This window comes from Lampetra planeri, chromosome 4 (genome assembly GCF_965212315.1).
Source record: "Lampetra planeri chromosome 4, kcLamPlan1.2.h2, whole genome shotgun sequence".
Classification (NCBI taxonomy): Eukaryota; Metazoa; Chordata; class Hyperoartia; order Petromyzontiformes; family Petromyzontidae; genus Lampetra; species Lampetra planeri.
Window position 1 is genome coordinate 28,728,664 of NC_136110.1, and position 20,657 is coordinate 28,749,320.

A 20,657-nucleotide genomic window follows, 5' to 3' on the forward strand; every position below is an offset into this window, starting at 1 on the left:
TCAGCTGGGATTCATATATTTTTTTGGCCGCATAACGCCGGTTGAAAAGAGAGATTTTTTTTCGTAAAAATGGTCAGAAAAGAGAAGGGGAGGAGGAGGAGGAGGAGGGGGGAAATCGTGGGGAGTGCATTTCCCCAGCGCTTCCTGCCGTTGTGAGGTTTATGACCTCGGTTAAATGGATCCGTTTGAATTTTTTTCATAAGAGAAACCGGTCAGGACCAAGGCGCTCCCCACGCTGCTTCCCGTTTGTTTAATTGTGGGGAGATGGTGGTGTGTGGGGGGGGGGTTATGTATTTTTCTTCCCCAGCCATGTACACGTCCTTCGTGATAGATGGTGGCCCGAGTGAACGTAATTGCCATGGAGCACATTGCGCAGAGCTCATTCTCCGCTGCCAACATCGCTGGCTTCCACGCGTCGGTGAATTTCCCACACCTCTGATTTTGCACGGTTGGCCGCGTATGGTGCAAGAGAAGTTCAACGCACGTGCCCACGTACAATTCAACGGCAAAATTCCGACGCGAACAAAAAAAATAACACTTTTTTTTTTTTTGCGCGATGCGTTGAAATTCGTCTTCGTGTCTCTCAAGTCCGTGCTGATCGTGCCATCGGCATCCTGTGACGGAGATGCAGAAACGCTTTGTTCAGAACTCTCGCTACTCGTGGTGCAGCACCCTGTGTCAGAGAAAGACGCTGGGAGATGGTACGGCAGATCCCGATCTCTGAAACAACTTCAACCATAGCTCTTCATCAACATAGATTGTCCGTCTCGTGTCAGTTAAAGCTAAGTTCGTTACTTCTCCGGGTGGCAAAGTAAGCGCCGAAGAGGAACGCAACTAGTCGGTAAACACATTTTGTAAAGGGAAGCTTTTTTGTCGGGACTTAAGTATGTCAACATTACCCAAGAGATTCATCTCCAGCGGTAAGGAGTTTCACAACCACGGTGGCCAGCGCAGTCAACCCGATCACCGCAGCTTCGTGCATTTATCGGTGACCAGTTGCGACCATCAACTTGATACGCTCGATTCAACTAAACTATAAACTATTTTTTTTATTTGACCTGGTAAGACCCACTGAGCTATGATGTTTTCAGAAGCCACATTGGTCACAAATGATCGCGCAACGAAGTGGCTCATCACGTGGCAATGTATGGCAGCCAAATGCTCTCAACGCACGTTTCTAAATAAGGAGGGAGAAACCGGAGGACACTGAGAAAATTCTATGCGACCACGGGGAGTAAGACATGCAAACTCCAAATATACAGCAGGCGTCAGGGTCGGGATTCAACCCACGACCTCCTGTACACCAGGCGAGGCAGTTAACATCTCCTAGCCACCACGGCACCCGGGTTCATCACGGGTGGCTGAAAGCCGGAATCCATCTCAGATTTTCATTGGTGCCGGTGCAGTGGTGCCACCCTCTGAGCCAGTCGGCCACCTCCATGGCAACGAGGAAGGTGTGTTCTTTGCCAGGTGGTGTAATGTCATCGTCCTCGCCTGGTATGCAGGAGGTTCGAGGGTTCGATCTCGACCCTGATGCCTGTATATTTGGAGTTTGCGTGTTCTTCCTGGAGTCGCGTGGATTTTTTTCTCCGGGTCCTCCAGTATTCCCCTCCACATTTGGAAACATTAAATTAGATTATTTGGCTGCTATCCAATTTCACGTGATAAGCCACTTTGTCGAGGTATCATTTGTGCTTCTGGAAAACAAGTTAATAGGTCAGTGGGCTTTACCTGGCAAGATAAAAACAATTGGTTAATTTACATGTGTTTACTTTTCCTATACTTGGAACTCCTATCGTGTTTTTGTACTGTTTGTAGTTGTCAAGTTCTGACCCTCCCCTACTGCACATCTTTGAAAAGAGCTTTATTGCTCATCGGATTCCTCCGTTATGAATAAATATTTAAATTCTGAGGTGCGGCGGCTTCGTTTGTGGTTGTCACAGCTCCGCACTGCGCTGTCAACGACAAAAATAAACCCCACTGACTTAATTGTGGATCGTAAAGGAAGTCTCAGCCCAAAAAGACAAACAGCCCCTTTATCTCTTAGATAGCCACCTCGGCTCCGTGTCCCGGGCTGACCAATTTGTGATTGAAGATTGCTCAATGGTCTAACCCCTGAGCCGTGCCGCTTGGCTCGCACCGCTGAGACCCTGGGTTTGAATCCAGGCAGCCGCCTGTATGTTGAACTTCTTTCGCACCGTACATAGCCAACCGTAACTGATCAGTGGTGCGGGGGAAGGACAACAAACGAAACACAAAAAGCAGTTCTGAAGAAATTATTAAATCAGGTTCTCGATTGTAGACTATTGGTTGTCATCGATGATTGTGCCAATACACGTTTACAAAAAAGAAGGTTCCAAACTTATTTTTTTACTAAATATCAGTTCTGAGAATTTGAAAGATCAGTTTTGCTCCACACCTCATGACTGTTACCCTCACTGGCAGAGCGGTTGGCAAGGTTCTGCTCGCTACTGTGTGGACCAGAAGTCACTTGAAGGGATCTCAGAGGTAACTCTGTGATATCCATTTACGCAGACGTTTCTCTAACATGAAGGGTTCCAGTTGTTTTTCTAGGTATCCAACAAAATTTGAAAAAAAAAATAACTTAATGGCACGACTGTACGTGTGCATGTGTTTCTGACGATTATCGTCAGTGACGATTATCTGAACCCGGTCCTGGGCCTCTCTGAGGTCGACTCAACCTCAAATGAGTATCCGATGCAGCGCTCAAACATTGTCACTCGGAGACAGATGTGGCATGGCATGGGAGCTGTTCGCTAACAGCCCTTGCCCCAACAGTCTGTTAAGGCTATACAGGTGACCTTTGTCTTTGTGTGTGTGCGTCACAGCTGCGCGAGGACGAGATCGCCACGGTGCTCAAGTCGACGCTGAAGGGCCTCGAGTACTTGCACTTGAAGCGCAAGATCCACCGCGACATCAAGGCCGGCAACATCCTGCTCAACACCGACGGCCACAGCAAACTCGCCGACTTTGGGGTCGCGGGCCAGCTCACGGTGAGTTTTGGGCGGCAGGGGAGGTGGCGTCCACCCGTCCACCCGTCCACACGTCCAACCTTCCACCCTTCCACCCATCCACACGTCCACCCATCCATCCATCTACCCATCCACCCATCCACCCGTTCACCCGTTCACTCGTTCACCCATCCACCCGTCCACCCATCCACACGTCCACCCATCCACCCTTCCACCCATCCAGCCGTCCACCCATCCACCCGTCCACCCATCGATCCACCCATCCACCCTTGCACCAATCCACCCGTCCACCCATCGATCCACCCATCCACACGTCCACCCATCAAACCCGTCCACTCGTCCACACGACCACTCGTCCACCCTTCCACCCATCCACACGTCCACCCATCCACCCACCCACACGTCCACCCGTCCACCCGTCCACACGTCCACCCATCCACTCGTTCACCCATGCGCCCATCCACCCGTCCAGCCAGTCCACCCGTCCACCCGTCCACCCATCCATCCACCCATCCACCCGTCCACCCATCCACCCATCCACCCATCCACACGACCACCCGTCCACCCTTCCACCCATCCACACGTCCACCAATCCACCCATCCACACGTCCACCCGTCCACACGTCCACCCATCCACTCGTTCACCCATGCGCCCATCCACCCATCCAGCCAGTCCACCCGTCCACCCATCCAAGCCGTCGTCCACCCGGCAGTCCTCACTTTTAACGAGCATGTTGCCCCCCCCCCGCCCCCCCCCCCCGTCAGCCACCCTTTTAAACGGAGCTCCATAACCATTAGCTCGGGTTCTGCGCCCTAAATTGGGTGCAGGCCAGCTCCCATGCTCGCTGGTAACACTATATCCACGCTCGTGGCCAGGCCCAGCGGTGCAGGGGCTTGTTTTTTTACGTGCGTGCGTGTGGTGTGCTGACCGCTTACAGCATTCCTTTACGAGCAGGGAATTGTAAGTTGGACTCGAGCGACCCAATTAACCGCCTGCGTTTGTGTAGCAGCGGCGATTGACTTAAGCGAGCGCAGGCCGAAACCGTGGTTTTCTTTGCGGGGGGGGGGAGAGAGGTCACGCATTTGGAAAGTTGTCAGTCCATGCCCACTGGTGGCAGGTGAACGTGACCTGTGCCAGTCGTGGATATTCCCCGTTCCGCTGACAGGGCTCCAGTTTAATCGCAGGGCAAGCACAGCTTACCATTCATGCCACGCTGAATTTGCCCCGTCGGATCTCAGCAGCTACCCAAGTTGGGCGCCTAGTGAGCACTTGGACAGATCTTCATGGCGAGGCAGGGTTTGGTCCGCGATGTGCCCAGCAGATGTAAGTGCAGCAATGGATTGTTGAATCTATCTGTGAGGTGCCGAGCGCTTCCCCCTAGCATGTGCGGTAACTCCAGTTGTCCTCCCACGTGCCAAACTCTCATTCGTGGACTTGACCAAACATCCCAATGTTTGAACCCCTTTTGGAGAGAAGTGCTTTGAAGCTCGGTGACTCTCCCCTCGGCAAAACGGTGGAGATTCGTCAGCTGGTGCTCGCTCTTATCACGGTGGCATCTGACTTCGATGATAATCCAGACAGTGACATAGCACATGCAACCGTTGCGTGCGACGCGCCTCGCGCTTTGCGGTAGCATCTCCCTGTGGGAAGACGACTAAAAAAAGCAACGTATAAGCAGCAGCGGGGTGGGCGCCGGGAGGATGTTTTTTTTTGTAAGTTCTTTGTTTAATTCCAGCATCTGCCAAACGCACACTGCATGCACGGAACACAATCGCCAGTTGGTCGCCACGGTTTATTGTCGCGTCACAATTCGCGGTCGTGCGAGAAGGAGAGAGCGGCGGTTCGGCTGGGCCTCGGAGCGAGTGACGAACCCTGCTGCCCCCCCCCCCGCTCGACTTGGTCAGCGGTGACGTAACGTGGTTGATATAAAACACGGGAACATACTTGCGAACGTCTTGAAGCGCACGGGCAATCGTACGTTCCAGAAGTCTCGGAGCAGCTCCGACAATGGCCCCGCCGTGACAAACTCCTCCCAACACCGACTCAAGACGGTCACAGGAAAATACATAATCGTCAAACCTCGAATGTATTTACTTTAACCTATGTAAAGATAACTACCGTTTTTATGTTACCAGCAAAGGCCCGCTGAGCAATATAGCTCTTTTTCAGAAGCGATCTGACCATCACAAATGATAGCGCAAAGAAGTGGCTTATCACGCGGAAATGTATAGCAGTAGCCAATACTCTAAGCGCACGTTGATTCTAAATGTGGAGGAAAAAAACAGGATCCAGAGGAAAAATGCACTTGTCCACGGGGAGATAGACATGCAACTCCAAATTTACAGTAGGCGTCAGGGTCGGGATTGAACCCACGACCATCCTGCATACCAGGCGAGGTAGTTAACATCTCGCCACGGCGGCCTAGGGCTCCGATTTTCCTGGTGCTCTTAGCCCCGGCCCCTGGAAACCCCTCCGGCCAATTCAAAAGCAAAATCAGAATCTTTATTTATCCTGGAGGAATCCGATGAGCTATGAAACTCTTTTGCACAGATCTCCAGTAGGGGCGGGTCATAAAGTTACAACAGCAAATAATACAAATCCGATGTGAGTGCAAAATCTGTGAAAGGTGTGTAAGTCAACGAACGTGAATAAGTAATAAATAAAGTATACAAATTTTCGAGTTAAAGCTTTCGTGACTGCAGGGATTCATCTTCTTGGTTCTTTCGGTAAAGTCACGTAGAAGGGAAGTAATAATATATAATATTTCATTCTTCACCTGAGGACGGCTGCTTGCGTTGTGGCCGAAACGTCGTGAGAATTATTTTATTATGTTTTATTTCTATTATTTTATTACTTCCCTTGTACGTGACTTTACCGAAAGAACCAAGAAGATAAAGTATACAAGTCCAAATTGCAAAGTCTATTAATTCCTGCCAAATTTTCAACACCAAATGCAAGCTTGGGGCAAGGCGGCAAAACAACAACAACAACAGTCCCAGGCCACAGAAAGACAACAACAACAACAGCCACAGTCCCTCAATAAAATTGCACCTCAATATTAGCCCCCACCCCCCACCACACCGCACCCCCGGTGCAGCTGCACCGCCTGCACTCAGCCGCGTGCTCACGGCGGCCGTTGTCCCCCCGTCCAGGACACGATGGCTCGCAGGAACACGGTGATCGGCACGCCGTTCTGGATGGCGCCCGAAGTGATCCAGGAGATGGGCTACAACTGCCTGGCGGACGTGTGGTCGCTGGGCATCACCGCCATCGAGATGGCCGAGGGGAAACCGCCCTACGCCGACATTCACCCCATGCGGGTACTCTGCATGCACACGCGCGCACACGTACAGGGCCCGAGTGAGTTCGACGGAACCGCTCGACGCTCGTGCGTGCTTTCAGGAGCACCGCTTTGTGTCTTCAGTTCTCTCCGCCGACGTGATTTGATGCCGCAAACGGCCGAGAAATGTCGAGGTGAGCCCCAACTTTTCTTGCGTCACGGAGCCGAGGTCGAATTCTCGTTGATTTGTTCTTCTTACCACGATGCTCTCGATCATTGCAATTCTCTTCCGCTAAAAAAAAAATATTTCCCAGTCAGTTTTTTTTAAATTTCATATTGACCGTTCATTATGAATGGCAGTGCACTTGGTCGGGAATCTAACCGAGGACGTCAGGTTAATAGTGCAGTGCACGCACCACCGCTTCGTGCACGTGGGTAGTGTTTGAAACAAAACCAAAAAATCTGTATGCCGCAAACGGCCGAGAAATGTTGAGGTGAGCCCCAACTTTTCTTGCGCCAAGGAACCGAGGTCGAATTCCCATTGACTTGTTCTTCTTACCACGATGATCTCGATCATTGCAATTCTCTTCCGCAAAAAAAAATATTTTTCCCAGTCAGTTTTTAAAATTTCATATTGACCGTTCATTGTGAATGGCGGTGCAGTCATTGTGAATTCAAACACTTGGTCGGGAATCTAACCGAGGACGCCAGGTTAATAGTGCAGCGCACGCACCACCGCTTCGTGCACGTGGGTAGTGTTTTAAACAAACAAAAAAAATCTGTATTAATCTGTGTTCAATAAGTGTGCCCCGCTCTCTTACTAAGTAGCGTTGCCCCCCGTGAGTTGCAGTGTTGATCGAGTGATTAGGCTCTGTCCGTATTTATTTGCACAGAGTGTTTTCCCGAGAGCCCGGTCCTGTTTGCGTGCCTGCGCGACATTTAACGAGCCTTAATCGGTTGCTCATCAATACCTCTTGTCTCAACAGCCTACTCAGGCCCAACAGAGGCACCTTTGTCTTTGGTGCCATGCAGAGCAGAATCAAAGGCCCTGTCTGTTTACTCCAAAATTGTTATTTTTATCACGTAGTAACTTCTTGTCGTGTCCACCTAACTCGATTGGTGGTCATTTAAAACACACAGTTTAATGTTGGGGGTGGTGCAGTAGAGTCATTCATTCATTGCGTGTATGTACCCGGTGAGCGGAGTTCGTTTCCCGGCCACAGCTAACATCGGTGGCGAGCTTCATCTGAACAGTTCATGCCTCCTCACTCTTCACCCACCCGCACTCACCCGCGTGGTGAAGTATGGTCAAACAGGCCTCAAGACCTCAAAAAAATGTACAAAGTTGGAACAAATTGTTTTTTTGGGGGGGGGGGGTAATAAAACCACTCTCAAAGCTGAAACATTACACAGCGAATCGTCGGTAACATTCAAAAAGCAGCACCGCATCGCTGGCACAGCAGCGGAGGTTCCTGAAAGACGGTGGACGGCGCTCAACCGAATCGGCACGACAGGACACACGGTGGGATCAGGCGGTGACGATGAGAGATGTGACCCCCCCCCACCACCCCCCCATCACCCCCCCCTACCGCTGCCAGTGTAGTTAACCGAGGCCGTGAGTCCCAGGCCGTGGAACTCATCGCATCGACCCGCCCGCTGAGATGTGTTTGGTGGAGGTGCCTCCTCTCCTCCGGTTCGTGGTCTCGGGAAGCCGTTTGAGCGGAACCGACACACTTGGACGTCCCCATCGCGGTGCCGGCTTTTTAACGCCGTGCGAAATAGGAACGCTCACGCGTTGCGCGAGGTTGCGTCTGCCGCGCTGTGAAGGCGTTGGCAACGCTGCCTGGCAGGTAGAAGTTGTGGCACTGGGTACTCGAGGGAAACTACTACGAGCAGCTGTATTGCGTGTCCGTGAATTGGTTTGCAATTTTCGGTGTTTTCACGGGGTTTTGTTTAGATTTCTTTAATATTGCTTTTGAGTTTGTAACGTGTTTTTGTTTTGTTCCAATATATAAAGCTGTCAATGGGATGAATTTGGTCTTCGTGCGAAGAACGTTGTGGTTTGTTAAGGGCGTGGATAAACCGGGGGACACAACGCCTCCCGAATTACCCCAGGATTTCGAGGACACGCGGAATTTGAAATGTGGTTCAGATCTGCGCAAATACACGCGGACGTAAACGGCTCGCGAATTTTTTATGCGTTTTTTTTTAAAACAGGTGGAGATTGTTTTCACTTATAATTTGCAAAGAAAAATCCTCCTACGACCATCTGCAGTCTGGGACGGGAGCGGGGGGGTGGGGGTGTGGAAAGGAGCAAAATGAGCCTCGGGGCAGACAAATGCAGTCGCGCCGTTTATCCCAAATTAGATTTAGCGTTGCTGCTGTAAAGTGTTGAAAAGCTGTGTGGCCTCGCTGTTGTCTCATCATCGCCCGCCGTGACCCGTGCTGCAGGCTGCCACTCATTTGCGGGGGGCCACACACGCGGACACACACTCGCACACACGCGGACACACACTCGCACACACGCGGACACACACTCGCACACACGCGCACACGCGCGCACACACGCGGACACACGCGCACACACGCGCACACACGCGCACACACGCGCACACACACGCGCACACACGCGCACACGCGCGCACGCACACGCACGCACGCGCGCGCACACACGCGGACACACGCGGACACACGCGCACACGCGCGCACACACTCGCACACACACGCACGCACGCACGTGCGCGCACACACGCGCACACACGCGGACACACGCGCACACGCGCGCACACACGCGCACACACGCGCACACACACGCACGCACGCACGCGCGCGCACACACGCGGACACACGCGGACACACGCGCACACGCGCGCACACACTCGCACACACACTCGCACACACGCGCGCACACACTCGCACACACACGCGGACACACGAGGTTACCACACTCAGGGCTTTCCACGCCATCGACCCCGCACTAATGGGCAGCAGATGCACTTCTCATTTCGGCTTTGACGGGAGACAGTTTGTTTCTTTTCCGAAACTTTTTTTTTCTCTCAAGATAACACGCCAATGTGTTTTTTTGCGATACGGGAGCGGAGGTTAGGTCGCACTACTGTCGCGAGAAGTTCCCCAGCCCGTGGAGCGAAACGTCGGACATCGTGCAGCACAACGCTCGGTGAAAAACTGCGAACGCCTATGGAGGAGGCGGTGATTAACAGACATTGTGCGAAACGTCCCCTATTAAACATTCGTTTTCCTTTTCAAGGCCACGGTGTTATTGATAAAACGTGTTCATTTTTGGCGGTTTCTGCAAGACGGCAGATGTTTTACTCAAGTCAGAGTTGTCCCTTTGTTTTGAATGGAGGGACGATTTATGTATCATTCCATGATTGAGCCAAATGAATGTCCACGTAAACCTTTAGTAAAAAAGGAATGCATTGATCGTGGCTGCAGCTGCTGCTACTGCTGCAGATGACAAATGTTGAACACAGAGGCCTGATGGGTGTTATGCAGCGTTGCCAGATCTCCTTTGTAGGAGTTATGTCTATCCATACGGTTGTGTATTTGAAGTTCTTACTGAGTAAAGTAGCCGTTAATGACTGCCTCGCTATAAAATAAATATCCCCCCCCCGTGTCTGTGCAGCGTCTTGAGGTCGCGGTTGTGTTTTGACACTACTCTACGAATAAATTATGTTACATTTCTCTTATTTTTTGTTAGAGAAATTTTTTTTCTTCAAACGCTCGTTCATAGTGTAACACGTAGGCTTCCGCGACAAATATTATTCATAATCAAGGTTTTTTTTAGGGGTTAGATCGCGTAAATATTCTGGCAAATCGCCTGGTTAAGCCGGCTGTCGTAATCACCCGCGGAACGCCGTCATTGAATTGTAAATATCGTGGCCTTACTCTGCAGCACGCAACCGGTGTGCTGAAGTGATAACTAATTGACACATTTTGTTCAAGTGACAAACTCATTGGCTGTGTCGGGGGTGGCGGTGGGTTAACGACGCTTGTTTATCATTACACGCAAGCGTATTCGGCTCCAGAAGGAGGAGCGCGCGTGGTGGTTTCAGACGTAATCTTTTCACTTATTTATTTTTGACCGTCAAGAAAATTGAGTTAGTTTGGGGCAGAAACACGTCGCTGGAAACGATGACCGATCGACCGACCGACCGACCTGTGGTCCAAACTCACGGTGGCAGCAGAGAGGAACCCCCCCCCCCCCCCAACTCCGAGAGGAACGTCAGCCGCGGAGACGGAACACTGAAATCATCTCGCTAGGTGGCGGCGGCGGCTTCGGGGGAGGCCTTCATCCAGCAGTGGAGCGATCGTGGCCGATGACGATGTCCTGTGCATCGTGGCTCTGCGTCTCGTCAAAAAAAAATATTTCTTAGACGAATTTAATTTGGGCCCTCCCACTCTACCACCGTGACATGGTGACTGCCCTTTGTCTGCAGGCACAGGGCGAGTTTCGTAAATATTGAAACAAACAAAGTCGATTTTTTTTCTTCCCTCTAGCGGCTCATTTGTCTCGCTTGCTCTTTTTGCTTCTCTGACACGGATTTAAAAAGTTCCTTTTTTTCTATGCGCGTTTGTGTGTGCGTGCGTGTGTAGCAAAAGGGAAATGAGTGAAGAGAACTGGGAAAATAAGCACGGCCTTAAACGGAGCAAGTTTCCTTGGGCTGATACCTTTTAGAGCGAGTTTTGTGACTTCACGGGCAATTTCACCCAAGAGCTGATTAGCGAAGGGCTCTAAGCTCTGGAGCAGGGCAGCTTGAAATCGTAATGAAGATTTTTGTTTTGTTTTCACGTTCAATTCAGGCAAACATCTGTTTATTATTATTTTTTAAATCATTCCCTTTTCGCTATCAGTGTTGGAGGAAATTAATGAAGTCTCATCGTTGCAAGGTTTATATTCTGTGGGAAAATGAAAAACAAAACATGTTGCAGTAAATAACATTGGCAATTGTTTACAACATGTTGCTTCACCTATTTTTATTTTCGAGAGGGCCACACTAAAAATTCAAAGTTGCATCTGCCAGTTAGGCCACTTGACGTCAATTTGGCGTCACGTGGCATGATAACGTCACGTGACCAATGATTTCCACCTTTTCGTTGTCCAAGTCCGATCGCGCCGATGAGATCGGGCACACTCAAAGAGTGCTTCGATCGCAGGTAACTTAGTGCACGTGTGCAGTGCGTAAGTCGAGCGTGGTATGCCGAAACAGAGACACTCAAATGTAATCCACGTGTAACTGGTTCCAGTTATCAAGCTCATGCACTGAACCCGTTTGCAATTGAAGCACGCGATTAATAATGCAATATACAACGTCGGTTGTGTGGATTCTCTGAAACATTAAACTCCTCCACGTTTACTCTGGTTCAATGCAAGGCGTTTATTGTGCTGTTCAAATACATTTCCCAAGACAGGATGCTGTGCGCGTCTCTGCTATTTTTGGAAATGCAAACAACCAGCAGGGCAGGAGGCTTCATTAGCGAGTGTCCATATTGGCTTTTGCAAAATGTTGTTTCCATCTGGTTTAAAAAAAATATATAAATCCGTGTGTTTCATTAACACTTTAAAGCCGAGGTTAAATGAATACATTAGCTCTGTCCATCCATCTCCATGTCTGGAGGAAATTATAACTCTTGGAGAGAAAAAAAAAACCGGTATAATGTGAATAAAACTGCAAAGTCGCGTTACGTTGCTATTCAGGATTTACCCGATCGAAATTCAGGAAACAAATCTGAACGAATGTTTGCCCAAAACTCAAGAGTGAAACAAACCCGGAGCAAGAGGGCCGTTTGTAAATACTGGTATGCAAAATGTGTCTAGCCCTTATAGATGCACACCGGCTTCTGGAGAGATATGTGAACACTTTGCGAGGACAACGGCGTATTGGAAAGAGTCGGATAATCCGTGCGTGTGTGATTTTTTTCATGACTTGTTTTTTACGACGCTGGAGGATGACAAACCCAATCGCCGCTGTGGGACGCGCATTTGCACACTTGTGCCGCAGCAAGCCAGCCAGGAAGCCAGTCAGCCAGCAAAACTTTTTCCCTAGAATAGTATGGCTTTGAATCTGTAGTTATTTTATACTTGGTAACTTTAAAATGTTAAGACGCATTTAAAAATATTTTTGTCGGCTTTTTTCTTATTTGGTCACAAATTATAAGTCGCATTTATCGAGGTACATTTTAAAATGTGAAAACTTTTTGTTTTTTTAACTTTTTTTACGTTTTTTCTTATTACTGTTAACTTTTACACTTCGATAATCTGCAACTGTAAAAAGTCCAAGAATGAAGAATCATCTGCCAGTCGTTGCATGAGAAAACCTAAAGACGGTCACCGCGCTCTTTCAGATGCGCTTCTGCGGCCGTCTGGAACGCTCTTCCTTTGGGATATTAGGAAGCCACTGGAGATATACACTTTGAAATCATCTCGATTGAAAGGTCATTTATTTAGAATTGCGTTTTGTGTTTTAGGCTGTTGTCCTTCTCCCGCACCTCCGAATAGCACGGTTGGCTACTAGCGGTGTGAAAGAAGTTCAACATACATACATACGTTCCTATCACAGAGTACATATTCGTGGTTGTGCTGTACGGCTCTCTGGTGTGTGTGTTTCGGGGTCGTACCACGTGTTGTTTGTGGCGATGTGCCGGGCGTGAACATTCGGTCGCTTGAGAAGGAGACGATCATGTGATCGCGCTACAAAACAAACTTTGTCGATGAGAATATTTCTCACCCCGCGCAAAGCCCGCAGCCCGGCGCAACTTTGAACGCTACGAAGGGCAACTTTAGCTGAGACCACGTGGGAACAAAACGAACACACACACGCACACAAAACCCCCGTCACATTTCTTCAAGTCGTTTGGATTATCTGAAAATATACGGTGCGCAGGTGATCGAGTGGTGTTTATCGGGAAGGATCCGTCTTTTTGTTTTCGCTTGAAGGCTGGATGCAGCTCCTAACCAACGAACGCGTCAACGCGCACAGTGCCATGCCCTGTCGCAACTTCGACTTAACACCGGCTCATAATTCGGGCCTAGGGCGCATTTATTTGTAGAGCCGCGTGTCCCTTGGGCCCACAATGAAGATTAATGGGCAGTTTGGTAGCTATGGATTGTTGAACTAATGACCTCGGCTAATGATTGTGTTGTTTAACATACATTTCGAGCTATTATCTCGAAGCCATTTAGGATGACAGCTTTGCAAATTCAGATGCTCTGTGGTGGTTCCAATGCTCGATATTTGTATGGTTTGCGTATCGGTGGATAAGCTCGTGATGCATTTGCAGGAGAAAGAGCTCAAGTATACATTTTACTCACATTTAAATTTTTTTACTGCTGAGCAAATGCACACACAATGGATTGTGTAAGTGTCGCGTAAAAAACAACGCGCTTGTGTGTATACATATATATGGCATATCCTGTTAAAATGACGACCGCTATAAAAGGGGCATTACGGCCACGTGGTTAGTGAAGGTTATATGACCATCAACCGTGAGCCGAATCGAGATAGTTTTAAAGTTCACCGTGATTACGATGACTTCAAATGCTATTCATATCACTCTGGCGAAGTGAAGGGGTCACAGACCCCCCGATGCAATACGATCTCTGAGACGGGATGCATAAAACACCTTTGAAGGGCAACTTCCCAGCAGCGTCAGTGGTACAAGTCAATTGAGCACCTTGGCACGTGCTGTTCAAGACAATACAACACAGTATCGTGACGTGCACATGTTCACTAGTGGCGGCATGCACCGGCGTTTGTTTTATATTTCGACATGTAATAAAGTGTATAACTACCGATTTTAAAGGCTTGAAATGTATTTATTCTCTTTTGTTCTTTTGGTAAAGTCTACCTACGTGACTTTACCGAGAGAACCAAAGAGTATGGATTACTGCAGTCACGAAAGCTTCAACTCAAGAATGTATTTATTCATCACAGTCGTTGACCAGAAGCTCAAAGGCCCCAAAACTAGAATTGCCGCTAGCAACAACCGAACGTGTAACGGATACCATATTTCGATGCGTAATGTTTTTTTTAAATCGACTAAAGGATTAGGAACTGCATGGGAAAAAGAGACGGCAGAGATTTGCCAAGTCGAGCAAGGTAAGGACCAGTGTGTGGTAGGTCAGTGGGTGGGTGAGCGAGCGAGTGAGCGAGCGAGCGGGTGGGTGGATGGTCGGGCGAGTGGGTGAGTGAGTGAGTTGGGGGTTGAATAGTGTGTGTAGGATGAGACGAAACGTTAGTGTCTGCAAGGCCGAATTCACAAACATGGGAGGGGGAATAGATGAGTTTCTTCGGAACAGGAACTGTTGGTCGTAGCAATAGACGAGTGATAAATAATAGACACAAGCCACTGAGGCATTCTACAAGGGGAATTAATCACACATTTACAATCACTTTCTCCATTTGTAGTGGAGCATTTAAACACAAACCTACGGTGTGTTACGGTGAGCGAGTCAAGTCCTGACACCGTGCGACAAACGAGCAAACGTTACGGCCGTCAAAATCTCCTTTCTGTTAACAAATGTTAACAAATGTTAAAATACTGTGCAAACCCCCCCTCCCCCAAAACTCCCGACACGCACACACAGCGTGGCGATTAAGGCAACTTGCGCCCGTGTTGGTTTGCAAGTGGTGGGGGAGGAGGGGGGGGTAAGCCACGGTGGGGGGGGCCTGGGGCTGGTGGATGAGTGGATGGTGGGTGGGTGAGTGGGTGGTGTAAGTTGCGAGGTTTTGGTGGTGGGAATGGCGCAGACAAAACTAGCGGTTGCGCGCGTCGCGAATTTGTCTCGATCGTTCAACGTTCGACCACCGTGGCGACTCCCCCCTTCCCCCGCATCCCTGCGATCCGAGACGAACGAGGCACCGACGGCAAAGCGCTCTCGTGCACGCGCACGCGCGCGGTGACTTCCGCGTGGCGCGCGCGTCGCGTGAGCTCGTCGCAATTGGCGCGGCAGTCATCATCGACGACGACGATTTACGGGATTTGGGTTTGCGATCAACCGCTGGAATGATAGGCCTCAACCGAGGCGACGTCGGCCACGCGCTGTGTGTGGCCATACTTCGCCGCGCTGGTCAATGCGGGTTGGCGAAGCGGAGCGGAACGATGAAGACAACATTCGCCGAAAATGTTGGCCTTGGTCTTAGAGGCGCACTCGCATCTCTGAGCAGTGCCCCTAACCACCGCGCCACCCCCACTAAAACCCTCCCTTCCCTCCCTCCGCACACTTTTCACGACATATATATTCACTTGCGTACCGACTGGGACACGTGCATGATGGCCATTTCATCAAGGCGCAGGCTACTTGGCTGAGAATACATACGCAGACACCGATGCCGCGTCACTCACATGAATGTGTGCATTTGGCAACAATGGACATAATGTAGCACGCGCGCGCGGGTATACGGGGCATTGGTGAAAAAAAAACGATTTTTCCAGCGGCAGGCATCGGGTTTTTTCTTTAATACAATTAAACCCGATTGCGGGGAATTTAAACCTGGTTTAATGACTACGAAACTCTGATCCAAGGCTTAGGCTGCTTCCTCGTCGGTGCTGCTATCGTACTCGGGGGGGGGGGGGGCGTCGGGCACGGGGTAGTCGTAGAATGCGGCGGGCAGGTTGGTCTTGATGAACACGTGGGCGCCAGTGAGTGCCTTAGCTCGGAATGGATGAAGCCCATCGGTGAGAAGTTGGCGAAGTGCGGTTCTGCAATTAGAACCAATTAAACCGGATTTCTCCCAATCTCAGATGATCGGGTTTAATATAAGAAGACAATTAAACCCGATTGTAAAAAAACCGACTGTGCCACCCTTGGTACGGGGCGTGAACGTTCATAGGCGAGGAGCGGCAGCAGCAGACCCCCCCCCTCTCTCTCTGCCCCCTCGTTAACAGGTGAGCAGCGTTGGTGAAGAATGGCCAAACCGTGGCCCGTGACACGGCTCAGCGGCAGGGGCGTTGGCCGATTGGTTCGGGAGGATCTTCTTGGTTCTTTCGGTAAAGTCATGTAGAATTGAAATAATAAAATAATAAAAAATAAAACATAATTAAATAATACTATCATAAAATAACATAAAATAATTCTCACAATTATTTTATTATGTTTTATTTTTATTATTTTATTATTTCCATTCTACGTGACTTTACCGAAAGAACCAAGAAGATGAATCCCTGCAGTCACGAAAGAAGCTTTAAATCGAAATTTAGGTTCGGGAGGGTTTCAATCCGAGCAGGTCGCCCTGGCTTTTTAAATCCTTTATATTAAGTTCGCTTGCTTGCGTGCTTGCTTGCTTGCGTGCTTGCTTGCTTGCTTACGACCGTGCAAATCTTTCGGTCGTTTTCTAACCCACTTCCCGTGATCCAATCGAGCTGACATTTTCCACACAGACTCGTTGTGCGAGACAATTAATGTTCGTGAAAAAAAATTCCTAAAATTTTACACTTTTTAGGCAAAAAAAAATATTTTACATATATTCAAATAGAACTCATTCATGGCTTTGGCTGAACGTCACAGTGTAAGAGCCCAGAGCGTAACCCCTTCACAGGCCGTGGCGGAGTAGCGCAGTTGGTAGCACCCTCGCTTCCCATGCCAAAGGTCGCGGGATCGATCCCCGCGTCCTCCACAGGCGAATATATTTTTAAATCCTTTATATTAAGTTCTCTGCCACGCATATAAAGGATTTATAGTGAAAAACTTTGTTTTTACGGGTTATACTTATTTAAATCCTTTATATTAAGTTCGCTTGCTTGCTTGCTTGCGCGCTTACGACCGTGCAAATCTTTCAGTCGTTTTTTAAGCCACTTCCCGTGATCCAATCGAACTGACATTTTGCACACAGACTCGTTGTGCGTGACAATTTATTTTCGTGAAATTTTTTTTCAAAAATTTTCCACTTTTTAGGAAAAAATTTTTTTCATATTTTATTTAAAATACCAATGTGACAAAAATGAAACTCTTACTCAAGAAAAACAGAAATGAATAATAAAATAAAACCGATGCCACGCATATAAAGGATGTATAGTGAAAAACTTTGTTTTTACGGGTTAATTATTATAACTGCGCGTTGAGATCGCCGCGCGCATCGCGTTGCCGTCTGCCGCGCGGCAGACGTTGAAATATCCCGTGGCGTGATTTAAAAAGAAAAAAAGTTAGGCCATTGTGTGCCACCGGCGTCATGCACCACATTTACCAATTGAGAAAATGACCTGCAAATTGGCCAATTTTGGGGTTACACACGGAGCAATCATCGCATCCCCCCACCCACACACGACTGCAAACCCACTGCAGGCTGTGGTGACACCCTGCGTCTTCGTGATGACAGCAGCGTGCTCTGAGAATGGATCGGATACCAAATGCACCAACTGACGGATACGTCCTGGGAAGACTTACACAGAGCACTAAATCGACAAATGTGTGCGAATTATCATCGTTTATATAAAACATGTGTCACTACAGGCTGGCACGACATATCAACGTCACGTGCGCCCACGTGCTCGCAGCAGGGGTGGCATGAGAGCAACAACAACAACAACCGCCACGTGGCGGTGACGTCACCGCGGCACATGTGCCAGGCTAGGTGCACTTTAAGGTCACGGTGAGAACACGATCTCACACACAGAGAGGGGATTGTGATCTCCCCCGTAGCCACTCCACACCTCCAGGACAAATACAACTATGAACTATTTCTTTTTTTTTCACCAGGTAAGGCCCACTGAAACTGCGTAGCTCTCTTTCAGAAGCGACCTGGCCACAAATGATAGCTCGAGGAAGCGGCTTATCGTCACATCGAAATGTACAGTAGGCAAATACTCTGAGCGCGTGATGTTGATTCTAAATGTGGAGGGGAAAACCCGGAGAAAAGTCCACGCGACCACAAGGAGAGAGAGATGCAAACTTCAAATATACAACAGGCGTCAGGGTCGGGATCGAGCCCACGACCTCCTGAATACCAGGCGAGGTAGTTCACATCTCCGAGCCACCGTAGAGAAATAACCAAAATATCGGAAAGTTATCGGGCCCTGAAACGTAACTCGAGGTGTAACTCCAGACTATTTTCGAGTCTCGCAAGGTCAATTTGCCACTGAAACCTGTACCAGATCCCAGGCCACTTTTTCATTTCCCTTCTAACCCGAACCCCAGCGAGAGCCATGGGTCTGCCGTGCCTCGCATGTCTTCAACATTCTCCTCGTGCGCGGAGGTGGTATGGGGGGGGGGGATTACAGCACACTTAAATTAAAGAATATCGGTTATAAAACATTGTGTGTCGGCTAACCTCCAGGGACGGTGGAAATGAGACGCGTGCTAATCTTCTGTTACTAATCTCAAATAAGTGTGTCTCGCTCGGAGCATGCCTCCCCCACCGCCCACCCCTCTCTGCCCCCCCCCCCCTGCTGCTACTCCGAGTGAGATCATTGAGCGAGTACTGGGACCACACTCAATCACCCCCCCCCAACCCCCAGTCGAGCCATTAAGCGCCGATGTAATAATTGCACATGAAAATGGCTGGAATGCAAGATCCCATGTTTGTGATGGATCCCATTTCAAAATAAATGTACAATAATAATAATCACTAATTGCTATGGACTGTCCCATACGAGCTTCCCAACCCAGACGCACACACCCCGCCCTGTGAAGAATGTGAAATGTGTTTGTAAACAAAATGCTTCGCTCGTCGGTAATGGCCATCGTGAGTTCAACCAATTATATCGATAGTGATGTAATGTCGCTCGCGTAAAGAGATCGTTTATGGGTTTTTTGTTTTGAACGATACATTAGAAAAAATAGTTTTGCTACATGCACACGGTGGAGCGGTCAGTGCACTACTGCGCTTGCAGTTTCATACCGCGTGCGTACGCGCGCGTGATGGGGAGCGGTGGTGCAGCGGTTAGCGTGGCGCGCTGCAAAACCCGGCGACCCGAGTTCGAATACCCGCTCACGATTTGTCTGAAACGGTCATGGGCCTTCCCTATGTCGACTCGGCCTCAAATGAGTACCTGGTGCGGTGTGTAGGAAACATCGCCACTAGGGGAGACAAAGGCGGTCGGGCGTGGTGTTGGCCACCCACCCCCTCGTGCACCATTCCGGCTTTCATAGGTGCTCGCTAACAGCACAGATCTCAACAGGCTGTTACAGGCTAGTAAACCCTGATCGCAATGCACGTGCAGCATGTAGGCGTGTAGTGTTCATAACAAATTAGCAAACATGATTCGGAGCTCTTCATCGATCCAACTGCTGGGCGAATACCTCCGTTATAGGGGTTGTGTGACCATACCGTAACGAGCTGTGGTTATTGCGAAGTTGGTGGCCACAGCAGGTTCAGATAGCACTCGCCATTCATGTTAGCAGTGGCCAGGAATCAAACGCAGGTGACCGCCTCCAATGCCCTGTTATGTGTATTGATCACAACATTTGTTTTTGAAGTGCTGCAGTATGTTACACGTGAATGTTAAATTTCGTTTGATTTCATTGAAATAAGGTGAATTCACGATTTTCGCGATTTTGCTCGCGTTCAACTGTATCAAGACATGCGTACGCACCCGTTAAAATCAATACAATTATCCGTGGAATGCACTAAACATGTTCGCACACATTCACAATATGACTCACCGTGTGTACGGTGGGGCAAGCAACGTTAGAACACGGTCATTGCGAGCTCTGTGCTTAGCCTTCCAGCACTAATTCCAATGTTATTTTAAGAACATTGTCGACACACGAGTTCGGTCCGACGTTAAGGAGGCTTAATCTTCATCGAGTATAATTGCTGCCATTGTCTTTACGATGTAATATATCTTTTTTTTTACTCTCTGACGAGATGAGTAACAAATGTATGACGAACCGCAGGGTACAAAAAGGTCGATTCAAAAAATATATATGTCAGAGAAAGGCAAGTTAGATTTCTTTTTCATGTAATGAGAAAACAAGAGACTGAATATCATGTTTTAACTGAGAAAGAGGTACGATAAGCCAGTCAAAACAGCGAAACACAGTCCTGCGGAGGGAGCTGGTAGGAACGTTGGGTTGCTCGGTCAATGGCCAGGGTCAACGGCGGCGTGGTGTATTCCGCAAATATGCCCGACTGTGAGGGCGGGCACAAGCCGGCGTGAGTAGGTTAAACGTTGAGTTTTATAAGGACACCATGGGGTGACCAGCCCCTCCCCACCCAGCCCCACCCCTCCCACCCCCCACCCAGCCCCACCCTCCCCACCCAGCCCCTCCCCACCCTCCCCTCCCTACTCTCCCATCCCCACCCAGCCCCTCTCCTCCCCACCCTCCCCTCCCCACCCAGCCCCTCCCTCCCCTCCCTGCACGACGGACACAATAATCCCCTGTGGGCAGGTGTAACCAGGAGGTTCCTACCAGTATTAAGCT

General features: G+C 49.3%; 1 protein-coding gene across 1 annotated transcript; it reads left to right on the forward strand.

The window, feature by feature from the left end:
• Positions 1–358: 358 nt before the first annotated feature.
• LOC144717982 (serine/threonine-protein kinase 3-like) lies at positions 359–7,657 on the forward strand. Its single transcript, XM_078593842.1, has 3 exons — positions 359–418; positions 2,850–3,014; positions 6,147–7,657. Exons 1-3 carry the CDS (start codon positions 359–361, stop codon positions 6,600–6,602), a joined length of 681 nt encoding a protein of 226 aa, XP_078449968.1. The 3' UTR covers positions 6,603–7,657.
• Positions 7,658–20,657: the final 13,000 nt, after the last annotated feature.